The following is a 13,899-nucleotide window of genomic DNA, read 5'->3' as shown; positions in this document are numbered from 1 at the left end:
ACTGTACAAAATTTCAGAGCAATCGGTGAAACTATAATTTAGCGCAAGCGATTCAAAGTTGGCATAGGATTTACTATAGGAAAAGTTACACTTCCGGACAAAAAAATCCCAGAGATCTTAATTCAAATCGAACAACGCTTATTGTATAAACATAATTTGTGAACTATTTCTTCGAAGACCGCTGTATATCACTGTGACATTTGATCATTTTTTAATTCGACAAATGTCGAATGAGCGAGGTACGAATTAAAAAGAGTCGTATTAAAAAGTGATTAATGCGGGGGGTTTGACAGTACATCAAATAGCAGCTTTTTCGATAACACGATGATCGATTCGTAAGACCATATTTTAGTCAACCGGTAGTGTCCCGAAACCGGTTCTGGGTGTCCCACTGGAAGTGGTCAAACGTAACAGTGATCCATACCCATGCACGCGATACATGAAATCGTGAATTTCTAAGTAACCTAATGAACATTAGCAATGAAATGGTCTCAGACTATACTTGGGAGACTCGGTAGTGCCCCGGAACCAGTTCCAGGTGTCCCACCGAAATTGACCAAACATACCGTGCGACACATCAAACCACGGCTTTTTTAATAACCTGAGGAACGGTCAGCTATAAAATAGGCTCACACCACATTAGAGACTACCGGTGAACAAAATCAATACAAACGATAAATATGTGTAAAAGAAACCAAATTTGACAAATTAAACCCACATATAAACAGTAGGGTGGCCCACACATATATGAAAAACAAAAATTTCGAAAAATGCCAAGTCTTACCTCCTTAATCAGTTGTTTTGGACTCCCAGAAGCTACGTTCAAAATTTGAGCAAAATCGGTTGAGCCTAAGGGGGCGCTCAAAACGCTTGAAGTTTGTATGGGAAAGCTTGGCCAAATGTATGCAGAAATTTTAAGTTTTCGAATTTTGCCGCTAGGTGGCGCTGCAAGCATTCAATAAATAAACCCTTTGGCATTTTTGTAGGTGACTATATGCCAAACAACTTTATCGAAGACCGCAAAGTGATCCAACGTCTGTGAAAAAAGTTATAACCTAGGCAAAGTGAGGCAAAGAATTGAGATTTCATTATTGATATTATTCCTTTACATGTACTGGAAAAATATCAATAATGTTTCACCTCACCTTACCTGTGGTTTAACTTTCTTCACAGACGTTGGATCACTTTGCGGTCTTCGACAAAGTTGTTTGGCATATAGTCACCTACAATAATACCAATGGGTTTGCTTATTGAACACTTACAGCGCCACCTAGCGACAAAATTCGAAAATCTAAAATTTCTGCATACATTTAGACAAGTTTTCCCATACAAACTTCAAGCGTTTTGAGCGCCCCCTTAGGCTCAACCGATTTTGCTCAAATTTTGAACGTAGCTTCTGGGAGTCCAAAACAACTGATTTAGGAGGTAAAACTTGGCATTTTTCGAAATATTTGTTTTTCATATAAGTGTGGGCCACCTTAATAAACAGACTATACTCACTACATATCGTTGTTGTTTTCAACGGTTGATTCAAATATTTATCAGTTCGCCAATTGAACGCTTACAGCGCACGCATCGTTTGTGCTCCTGTTTGACGTTTATTCACTACCGCCGTCTAGCTAGCGGATCGCAATTTGTTGCAATGAAATGTCTATTTAACTGTGATGTGCTAATCAAATCACACAATTTCAGATTCCTGAGGGGTAAAGATTATGCTTTTTGTTGAAATTCGAAGTGACCTGCACACTTATTTCTGAATTACCTGTTCGGTACTTTTTTGACGAGATTATAACAGCAGTACGATCTCGGTAGTTTCGGTAATCGATTTTACTGAGGTTCAGTAAAACAACTGTCAAAATCGTATGGAAAAGGTAAACAATGCATTTTTGCTGAACGAGTTCGGTGCTCAGCAGTTTTAATCTCATCAAAAAATTACCGAACTCGGTAATCAAAATTAAGTGTGTGGGACGCGAAAATTGAGTTTTTACTTACTTTTAAGTGTCGCAACTCGATTCGGATGAGTTCATATTGTAGCACTTAATTAGCTCAATGATGCGCAATGCCAATAATCGGTTCAAATTAATTTCGCATCTGCTACTTCGCATGTCACGCGAGTCGCGATTTCGATTTGTTGGATGAGTCAACGTCGTATGGGAAAATTTGAATTTAATCGCATCAACCCCGAACAAAGGTTTCTTAAGGTGTCTTGATGCGTCACTCAGCTTTCAAACGAATCATTGACTTTTTGCTTTTCAATGATTGTTTGCCTCGCGTTTTTGAAGTGATAAAAAACTGTCAATTCTGCAACAACGCAGCAGAAAAAGTATCATCGTAATCACTACGAGTGAACATATAGGATGATACTTTTTCACACGGAGATTTGCTTTGGTGGCAGAGAATTATCACTTTGAAATTTCGAGCCACATATCCAACATGGCTGCCGGTGCTGATGATGCCGTAAAAAGCCTTAATCCCCTTTTGCGTATAAAGTTACTGGGTAAAATTTTAATGGACTGGTTGCGCCCTCGCGCTCTGTAAGTAGTTGAAGTTTACATGGAATATTTCACATGCTTGCATTTTTTGTCAAATTTTGTAACCTATGATATGATAATAAAATATAGCCTAAAGTGTGCAGAAAAAACATTGGCGACGATCGCAAAGTGATCTGTGATTGTATAAAAAGTTATATCTTGGCTTGTAAAAATCGTCTTGATAGTGATAGGCCTCCAGTGTTGGTGAAGATGCTCAAGCAGTCAACTGAGAAGTCTGATATTTTTCAGCTCTGCTTATACGTTGAACATAACGTCGGACTATGTGCCATCAATAAGTTTTAAGTTAATTAATTGATGGCTTTGATAAAATGCTTGCTTTTCTTTAAAAAATATCAGGATTCAGAACACTTTGGCTTACAGCGACGGAAAGATCGTGAGAGCATATTCGACGAGAAAGGCACTATCACCGCTAGGTGGATTAATTAGGGTTTTTGCCTAGACATTCGTTTAGCCGAGGTAAATGAAAAATTGGTTTTCAATAGATTTTTTGCAATTTCGTAAGTATATTTCTAGAATATACTCCAAGGCATTTAGTTTATGATGTGTTAGCAAGATAATTCCCCATAAAAGTTTATTTATTTGTGAAATTCAGAGAAATATTATAAAAAAAATGTACCGATAAGGGGAAGTGACGACAAATATTTTTTTTTTAAGAAAAATTATTTCTGTTAACACTCAAACGTAAGATAGATTAGCAGTTTTGAAAATATGACACAGAATTATTGTTAGAAATGTTCAAATTATTGCATAAAATGTCATGAAAAAATTAAGTGTATTGGTTTTTGGTTGGTTAAACTTTAAAATGGGATTGATAAAAGCTAAAATCTATAGTTCTGCATTGAAATAAAGACGTGCCCTAATGCCTGTAGAGTATACCTGTTTGATACTAGCATTACTAAATGAGTTAGAATACTGCAAAGTGAAAGAACTCCAAGAAGTGTCAGATTTTTTGTACCCTGTTTATTCAATAGCAGATGCTCATACGAAAATGCAAGATATGGTCAAATAATTGGCTTATTTCATTCAATTTGAAGAAATATATTATAAATGAGTCTTAGTTGTGAATCACATTCATTTTTAATATAATATATTTGAAAAGAATGTCTAAATTGTGAAGCAAGTAGTTCATGCTAGAAATTTGAATACTTTCGGTGCCATTTCTTCAAATATGAGACGTCCAATGTATGTTATTTCAGCCAGAATACAGTCTAGAAGATATTGGGAGCTTTAAGAAGACGTAATAGTAGTAAACGCTGTGATTTATGCAAGTAAAACCATCATATTTCATCAAAACAATACTTAAATACGCGATTTTTCGATGGTTTGCGTTATTTTTCTCTGTCAAAAACATTGTTTTTCGTAAATTTTCAACCTGCTTTGGTCATGAAACTTTCATTAGATTCTTTTGAAACACTTCCGATAAAAATAACTACATCAAATCTCAATTTGGAAACATTTACAATATTATGACATATACAACAGCGCGCGCGCTGAAGGGTTAAGGCTCCCTGGGAGACATTGAAATCAAATTTGGCTGCTACTAGCTGCTATTCTGCAATTCCAATCAAGTTGCCGACGATGATTGAGTTATTCCAATACAAAATCACCCTATTGGGCATTAAATATAATTGATGAAACATTTGATCGTCATGGCCGCTTTTCTTGGTAGATCAATCATAGTTGAATCTAAATCTGGTCTTGGATTTCTTAGTGAAGCGTGTTTTTACGAATTGGAATACATTTTGTAAATAGGAACAGAAATTCTTGCCTAAAAGTATGCAATGCCCATTAGATTTCATGTTGTTTGAAACTGTCGTGTTAAAACAACCTGTTCAACATGTTTTTCACATTTTTCCTACGAATAGGAGTCAGACATTATGAAATTGACCCGAAAATATTTTTGGCCACCTGTTTGGAGCCGCCTCATAGTGGGGTGGGCCTTGTTCGCCGAAGCGAACCCAAGCATAGGTGGACGGAACGGCCGAAAATGACGCAAGTCACACAGTTGAACCTGAATCACTGTGAAGCCCTGCAGCAGCTGTTGTGGCAATCCGCCTCGGAGTCGAGTACAGACATCGCGCTTCTTTCGGACCCATATCGCATCCCCCCCAATAACGGGAACTGGGTTGCGGACAAGGCCAAGAAAGCGGCAATCTGTATGACCGGTCGGTACCCGGTCCAGGAGATAATCTCCACGACGTGCGAAGGCTTCGCGATTGCGAAGATCGACGGGGTCTACTACTGCAGTTGCTATACCCCACCTAGGTGGCCGATAGGTCAGTTCTCGTCCATGCTAGACTCGCTGGCAAGCGCACTAGTAGGACGCGTGGGCGGTCGAATGGGGCAGTCGCTCTACGAACGAGAGGGGTTGGGCTCTACTCGAAGCTATGGCGGGATTGAACGTTGAGATCGCGACTGTTAACAGTGTAAGCACATATAGCAGAAACGGTGTGGAGTCCATCATTGATGTGACCTTCTGGAGCCCGGGGCTTAACCCTAGCTCAGACTGGAGAGTTGATAACGGGTACACGCATAGTGATCACCTAGCGATTCGATACAGTATCGAACAGGGTGGTAGACGGCAGCAGTCGAGGATAACCGACACTCACCGAGGATGGCTAACCTCGAGTTCCGATAAACCGGCATTTGCGGAGCGACTGCTCATGGAGCAGAACACCGACGACCTGTCTAGCGACGGTCTAGTTGGCACTCTGAGACGAGCGTGTGATGCGGCATGTGCCGAGGCGATCCATACCCAGGAATGGACGAAGACTGGTATACTGGTGGTGTCAAGAAATCGCGGAACTTTGCGCATCTTGCCACAGGGCAAGGAGAAGGATGCAAAGAGCCCGGACCGATGAGTTGAGAGCGGAGCGAGAGGTGGCATACAGGGCGGCAAAGCTGGCACTAAACAAAGAGATCAAGGCGCGTAAGCGGGCGTGCTTCAATGATCTCTGTCAGACGGCCAACACAACCCCCTGGGGAGATGCGTACCGGGTAGTCATGTGCAAAACGAAAGGCGCATCTGCACCACCGGAACGCTCTCCCGCGATGCTGCAGAGGATTGTGGAAACGTTGTTCCCGCACCACGAGGTGGCTATTAAAGCAGCCATCGAAACTAGCGTTTTTTTTCCTTCTAAACCATAGGGGGATAAATCTGCTCATCAGACACCCTAACAGGAAGGTTAGGGTTAGGGTAGTGCGGGGTTAAGGCCGTTTTCTACAACACTAGTAGAAGCCAGCACTACTCTCTCCTCGACCCACTAAACCATTCCTATGGTCGCCAAACCCTACGTCTCTCCGGAACCACCAAGAAGGTATTGCTTCAGAGAGGGGCCAGTGCACATCGCATCCACAAGGTTAGCTGCGTAGCCTGCAGCAACGAACATCGGTGACTCGCTTTGGAGAGTCCATCACGGTAGCATGCTGGCGCTTAGCCAGTTTCCCGAGTGGTCCTCGCCACTCCCTTTGTCCTCGGAAGGCGGGCAGGGTCAACCCCGCCCGCGCCCTACTGCTGAGCGGACATCAAGAACTGATGCCCACGTGCAACCCGATCTGACCTGCCCGTAAGGAAGGGTATCACTACCCTTCAGGCCCTATCAGAGGCACCCGCAGGTTGCTGACGGCAGGGTCTCCACCTGCCCCGACCCTTTCCGGGGACCCCTTTCCAACCGCGGGCTTGGATCCAACCCAGTTGACCGACGCCACGACAGCACCGCTACCGGGACTTCCTCTCCGCGGCCACTTAATCGCTGTATTAAGGGTCGATCTCGACCGCAGGGCACCGGTATGACCTACGAAGCCGACTCCGAACCCCTGGACCACCTCTTGTACTGCATCTAGACTAGCCATTCTCCGAGTCCACGCGCCACCCCTCTGTAGCTCCCAGACGATGTGGGTAATAGCCGTTGAAACGGCGTTCCAGCCAAACTCATCCCTACACATCCTCTGGACCAAGTTGTCCGGAGTTGTGTCCTCTCCGCATGTGGCAAGCATGCGGTCACGCATTGTGCGAAAACGCGGGCACACGAACAAAACGTGTTCCGCCGTTTCCTCTAAGCCATTGCACACTGGGCATTCGGAAGAATCCGCATGCCCGAAACGGTGTAGATACTGTCGGAAGCAACCATGACCTGTAAGGACCTGTGTAAGGTGGAATGTAACTTCCCCATGGCGCCTATTAATCCAACTATCTACCCTCGGTATCAACCTATGGGTCCACCTTCCTTTGGTGGAACTGTCCCACGCGTGCTGCCATTTGACCATAGAGGCCATCCTGGCAGTCCTGCGTATGCCGCTTGTGCCGCGCATTTCGAAGCACTCCATGTCCTCACTGATAAGAATGCTGATAGGCATACCATACCAGTAATGACGCAGAGAGCGTCATGTGACACGGTACGGTACGCGCTCGCAACCCTCAGGCACATTAGCCTGTAAGTACTTTCCAGCTTCCGTCGGTAGCATTCAGTACTTAGCGCGGTACCCCACGCCGGGCCGCCATACCTAAGTATGGACGTAGCAACACTAGCCAGAAGCTTGCGCTTACTGGCGTACACCGCAGAGCTATTGGACATCATCCGGGACAGTGCCGCAATAGCTGTGGAGGCTCTTTTACAGGCATAATCGACGTGGCTACCGAAGGTAAGCTTATCGTCGATCAACGGTTTAGTGGGTCAGGAATGTAGTACTGCCGCCTTCTTTGGCTGTTTGAGGTGATCCCTAACTCTACGCTTCCAGAGCTTCTCTCTCAAGTATCTAATGAGCAGATTATCACCCTTTGCTAAAAGAAGAAGACTGCAAAGCGCCAAACGTAAGAATTTATGAAGACCAGATCTATTGTTCGAGCGCGAACTTTGCCTGGTATCGAAGGGCTTTCTTCGCTGCCGTAGCAGCCACCGAAACGCGCGGAAAAGTACGGTAACACAACGCGGAATCACTGACCGGGGGCTTGGGTCGCCACAAGCCCTTTGCGTGCACAAGTTCTTCAACCAGAGGTCGTTGTACGCTCGTCCACCTTCTCACTAAGGTCGGACTGAGACACTTGACACGGAATTGCCTAAGTGCCTTGGTAACGGGGTACTTAGAATAAGATTCATAATCGAATCACCACCGCACCACAACGAAACGGCTAAGTGTCGTGGTAACCGACAACTTAGAAAATAGACCCGAATTGAACGACACAGACAACGCGCAAAGTCCCTTGGTAACGGGGGACTTGTGATTCTTGCACTCGACCGAGAAATAAGCGACACAGATCGACCGTACGTACGCTTTGTCTGAGTTTCTATTTTGTACTGATGCTATTTACAATATGTACATTGTTTGGTCATTTCGACTACCTACACGGTTGTCCACAGAAGGTGGACAGAGGATAGTGTGCGCAAGCGCGCTCATCTCATCTTTAACGCTCTCAGAGATTTCATTTGGTTAATGGGGTTGTAGATGCGTATAACAGTTTGGGAATCAAATTCAATTTATCTTAAGCTAAATGGGTCCGGCTCCAACATTCCGGCCACCTTGGAACGCGGAGGTGTTCCAAAACTTCACGTTGGACGAATTCAAGTTGGTTGGTTATTGTAGACTGGACTGGACATCGGGACTGGCGCCGGTGATCGCTCCGTTGTAGATCCTCGCAACAGACCGGGAACAAAAAAGAAAGACCAGGTAGATCAAACGATTCAGCTTAGGGTTATTGGAACCGCAATTACCTTAAGGTGAATATATAACGAAGCCACACCTCAAATTTTCAAGAGCACAAATCTGAGGAACCAAAAAACGGATTGAGCTGAAAAGTTGATCGATTGGTGACCCGCTGGTGGTGACCAATCGATCAACTTTTCAGCACAAACCAACCCTCGGTTCTTCAGATTTGTGCTTTTGAAAATTCGAAGTGTGGCTTCGATATATATTCACCTTAAGCGCAGGTGCGCTTCGAGCAAGTTCTCCCTTGCGGGTTGCTCTACCTGGAACAGTTTATAGGCTTGGATCTGGTGACGGCAGTAGGGCGATCTTCGCAACCGCTCGAACGATGTCCTTTCCCAGTGCAGTCCGTAGTGTCACTACTCGGACGACACCATCCTTGCCCGGATGTAGCTTGATAATCCTTCCGAGCGGCCAGCTGGCAGGAGGGACGTTGTCCTCCTTGATAACGACGATTCGGTCGACCTCGACGATGACCGGAGGATTGCAGCCCTTGGTAGCTCGGGACTGCAGCTGCTGAAGATATTCCGGGTACCAGCGAGCCCAGATGTTCTGCAGGTGCTTCTGAACAAGCTCGTACGATTCCAGATGGTTGTCGGGAATTTCACGTAGGTCAACTTCGGGTACCGCTTGCAGGTTAGACCCGACGAGAAAGTGTCCTGGTGTTAGGACCTCCAGATCCGACGGCTCACTCGGCATCGGCGTCAGCGGACGGGAGTTCAGGCACATCTCGACCTGGGCCAAAAGAGTTACCATCGGCTCGTAGGCGATGCTGCTGTTGCCGACAATCTTGAGCAGGTGCTTCTTCGCTGACTTGACGGCGGCCTCCCACAGGCCTCCGAAGTGTGGCGCTCTCGGCGGGATGAATTTCCACCGAATCTCATTCTCGGAGCACCAGTTGAAGATCCTGTCTCGGTCGGCATTGTCCACCTTCAGCATCTGGTAGATGCGGTTGAGTGCGTGAGACGCACCCTTGAATGTAGTCGCATTGTCCGAGTGCAGCTCGGCGATTCGTCCTCTGCGGGCGACGATACGACGAAGCGCTGCCAGAAAGGCAGCCGTGGTAAGGTCGCTCACAAGCTCGATGTGTACGGCCCTTGTCGCAAAACAGACGAAGACCGCTACGTAGGCTTTCGTTGGTGCACGATTGCGGACGGTTGGCTTGATGAAGAACGGTCCACAATAGTCGACGCCGCAGACGGAGAAGGGTCGAGTTGGTGAGACTCGGGATGCCGGTAGATCCGCTGTGCTCTGCTGGACTAGTGTGGGCTTGCTACGAAAGCAAGTGTGGCAATGGTGAAAGACGGATTTTGTTAAGTTTCTGCCGCCGAGAATCCAATATTTCTGGCGCAGCGTGGCTAGCAGGAGTTGAGAGCCTGCGTGCAGTAGCTTTAAGTGAAAGAAACTAACCAGCAGAGTCGACAACGGATGTTTGGCAGAAAGCACGATGGGGTGCTTGACAAAGTCGGAGAGGGCGGCGTTGCGCAGCCGGCCACCGACACGAATAAGGCCGTTCTGATCGACGAACGGTTTCAGCCATTTCAACGCTGACGATTTCGTGACTCTTTCTCCGCTGGTCAGATCCGAAAGTTCTTCAGCGAACGACTGAAGTTGTGCGAGACGACAGAGGTGCACCTCCACGGTTTGTAGTTCTTCGGAGGTAAGTGGAGCGACTGTCCCATCTTTGAGGGTGAGCTGATTGTATTTTTCCGGATCGGTGCGGCGTAACATGGCACGTTCTTGCAAAGATCGAAGATATCGCAAACAGAACGCAGTGACACGACGAAGCTTAGAGAAGCTGGCGAAACGGACGAACAGCTCGTCGTGGAAATCGCTTTGTACGACGCCCATCGAAACTACCGGGACCTTCCGCATCTCTTCGGTGGAAGCTTGCGCGTCTTCATCGACCGGAAGGAGATTCGGCCAGTTCGCCGGAGAGAGTGTCAACCAGTCAAGACCGTTCCACCAACGCTTGCACTGTAGAATGTCGATTGGATTCAATTCCTGTGAGATATCGTCTGCTGGGTTGTCGATGCCAGGAACATGCTTCCAGCGACTCACGGCGACTGCATGCTGGATTTGTGACACTCGATTGGCTACGAATGCCTTCCAACGGCTAGGTGGTGACCGTAACCAGTGGAGAACCGTGGTGGAGTCCGTCCAGAAGTAAGCTGGAGCTGGTATCTTCAGGGCGGCCAACACTTTCTGGAACAGCTGCGTCGACAGTCGCGCTGCACATAGTTCCAGCCGGGCGATGGAATGACGGCTAGATAGTGGAGCTACTCTTGACTTCGCAGTTAGCAGCTGCACTGACACACCATCTCTTGTTTCAGCTCGTACGTAGCAGCAGGAGCCATACGCTCCCTTGGAGGCGTCGGAGAAGAAATGGAGCTGGAGGTTGATGACATTCGAAAGAGATGCGAATCGTGGAACTCGAACCTCGCCTAGCATGTGTAGCGTGGAGTGGAATTCTTTCCATTCCTGTTGAAGCTTGATCGGAAGCGGTGAATCCCATTCGCAAGTTTCTCCGTTGTGTTTCAGCGCCCACAAACGCTGCATGAAGAGTTTCGCAACTACGATGGTAGGACCCACGAGACCAATTGGGTCGAAAATTTGGGCGATGTATGACATCACTTTCCGCTTTGTTAGTACCGCAGCCGGTGGTGGCAGATGGACCTTGAACCGCAATGTGTCGGTTCTCAGTTCCCACACAAGACCCAGAGTGGAAACGGCCTGCTCGTCTTGGAGTTCATGCAGTGGTTGTAGGGCCAGGTCTTCCGTTGGAACACCGGCGAGAACTTCCGGAACGTTCGACGCCCACTTTTTGATTGGGAAGCCAGCAGTGTTGAGCATAGACGTCACTTGTTCCCGCACTTGAATGGCTGATTCCACGCCGTCAGCTCCAGACAGTAGATCATCGACGTAGAAGTCGTGAATCACTGGGTCTACAGCAGCTGGATATAGATGTCCATTATCGTGAGCTATCTGCTGCAGAGTTCTCGTGGCGAGATACGGGGCAGAGGCAGTACCGTAGGTCACTGTCTGCAATTCGTAGGTGGATATTGGATCGCTGGGGTTCCCACGGAAACGGATTCGTAGAAATCTGCGATCCTCGGGGAAATGCAGCATCTGCCGATACATTTTCTCTACGTCGGCAACGAGAGCAATGCGGCGAATGCGGAAACGCAGAATAATTGAATACAGGTCTTCCTGTACAACTGGACCGACCAAAAGCGTGTCGTTCAGCGAATATCCGGACGACGTCTTGCACGAAGCGTCAAAAACGACTCTGACCTTCGTTGTTGTGCTAGACTCTTTGAAGACGGCATGGTGTGGGATGTAGCAATGGGGTTGACTATCATCTACCGGTTCTTCGAGCTTCTTCATGTGTCCAAGCTGGAGGTATTCGTCCATGAAGCGGTGGTACGCGTCCTTGGTAGCAGGATCACGTTCGAGACGCCGCTCGACACTCAGAAGACGGCGATCTGCGATTTCCTTGGAGCTTCCTAGGACAACCATTGGATTGTCGGTTCGAGGAAGACTGACGATATACCTCCCTGATGGATCACGAGTTGTAGTTGCTGCGTAGTGCTCTTCACACCGGTTCTCTTCCACCGACCGCGCAGGACCGTCGGAAATGTCCTCGATTTCCCAGAACCGTTGGAGGGTGGCTTCTAGGGGATCATCTTTCGTAGAAAGGTTACAGATCCGAGGGATACAGTTGTATTGGCTTGATGCGGTCCCAGCGACGGCCCATCCGAATGGCGTTTCAGTCAGCCATGGAAGTCAGTCTCCTAACGGAATCTTTCGACCACTATGGAGCTCCCAGAAGGCTTCACTTCCGATGACAAGATCTATCCTTCCTGGGACGTGGAATTGGGGGTCCGCTAGGGCAACCTTCGGGATATTCCACGACGAAATGTTGATCGGAATGGTCGGCAGCTGTGCCGAAGGATTCTTGAGGATGAGAAACTCCAACTTCGTCGAAAACTCCTGTGTCCTCGATTGGATCGTTGCGGTTATTGCACTTTTCACGTTCTGCGTGGAGAGACCGATACCTGCTATGGATATGTCCACCTTCGACCGAGGGTTGAAGAGTAGCTTCGCTAACGGCTTCGAAATGAAGTTGGACATGGAGGCCGAGTCCAGCAAGGCCCTCGCCTGGTGCTCATTGCCGTGGTCATCGATCACGTTGAGGACAACCGTTTCCAACAAAACCGTGTTGCATGCAGTTTGGGCTGCCATGCTGACTTGGGGAGGAGCGGAGCTCTGATATTCCACACTTGTGGATGGAGACGGTTGCTGAGTAGAGGTTGATGATGACACGGAGGAACTCGGCGACTTCGATAGAGCAGGATCGTGCAGTAACGAGTGATGTTTCTCACGACACGTGCGACAAGTGAACTTCGACGAACACTTCTTTGATTGATGCCCGCTGCCCAAACAGTTCCAGCACAAATGCTTCTGCGTTACGAATTCTCGGCGAAGGCGTACATCCTTCCCAAGGAAGATGGGACAGTTGCGTAGAACGTGATTGTCGGGGCACAACAGGGGACATGTTGGCGTTGTATTGGAGGATGCAGCGGCGCTGGCTGCGAACTTGATTTTGGCGGACTTCGGGGTGGTCCCGGCCACCTTTGACGGCTGTGCCGGCTGCTGATGATGCTCGTAGCCGACGGAATTCAGCACTCGTACACGTTGGTAGAGGAACTCCACCAGATCGTCGTATTTGACATCATCCTGTGTACTTGTCTTCTCCTCCCAGGCTCGCAAAGTGGATTGGTCCAGCTTGTACGACATAATATTCACCAACGGCGTATCCCAATGCTCCACGGGTTCGTTGAGTTTAGCCAGGGCCCGTACATGGCGTTGGAAATCGTGGACCAAGCTGTGGAGGCGTTTAGCAGATTCCTGCTTCACCGTTGGCAAATCGTAGAGTGCCCGGAACAGTTGACGCTTGAGAAACCGACGGCTGTCGTATCTCTTGAGCAAAGCGTCCCAAGTGCAAGCGTAATTGTCGGCTTCGATTTCGACGGATTCAAAGGGTTTCTTCGCTTCCCCTTCGAGTGACTGCAATAGATATTGCAGTTTGGCGACCGTTGGTATGTCCGCATTGGAGTGGACCATGGACGAGAATGTGTCACGAAACGACAACCAACGTGAAAAATCGCCATTGAAACGTGGTAGGTCGATCTGCGGTAAGCGGAGGTGGAAGGGGGCTGGTTGTGCGACGAAGGACGAGTTCAGCTGTGCTGGGGCAGCATCGGTGGGGCGTTTAGACAGCAAATATCCCTTCGCTGCGCAATATCGATGCTCGAAATCCACTCTTTCCGTGCCTCCAGATTCTCCGGATCCAGCCGTTCGATGGTATCTTGCACATCCGAAAAGGCAACATTCACTCGGTCTAGGGTCTCGATTCTCACTTGCACTTGACACCTGTCCCGCACTGCTTCGAAGTCTCTAACGAACTTCTCAACAGCGTCTCGAATGGCGGTTAACGACTGCCGCTGGACCAATTTGTCCGTAAGGATTTTGTCGTCCTTCGGAGCCATTGTTGGCGAGCACACAAACGGAAAACGTACGGAAACGGTAGCAAATCGATTACGAATCTCCTTCCCGACGCGAGCTACTCGTTTCTTCGCGAAAC

The 13,899-nt window shown here is 47.8% G+C and overlaps 1 protein-coding gene across 1 annotated transcript; it reads right to left on the bottom strand.

The window, feature by feature from the left end:
- Positions 1-8,525: 8,525 nt before the first annotated feature.
- On the bottom strand, positions 8,526-13,379 carry LOC115254824 (uncharacterized). The gene is given in 1 exon segment (XM_062855451.1): positions 8,526-13,379. A coding segment is annotated over 1 exon segment (4,854 nt).
- Between the last annotated feature and the right edge of the window lie 520 nt (positions 13,380-13,899).

The sequence above is a fragment of the Aedes albopictus genome, chromosome 1 (assembly GCF_035046485.1).
Source record: "Aedes albopictus strain Foshan chromosome 1, AalbF5, whole genome shotgun sequence".
NCBI classification, from domain to species: Eukaryota; Metazoa; Arthropoda; class Insecta; order Diptera; family Culicidae; genus Aedes; species Aedes albopictus.
Note: the sequence above shows the minus strand (reverse complement) of the source record. Positions and strands in the feature narration are given on the sequence as shown.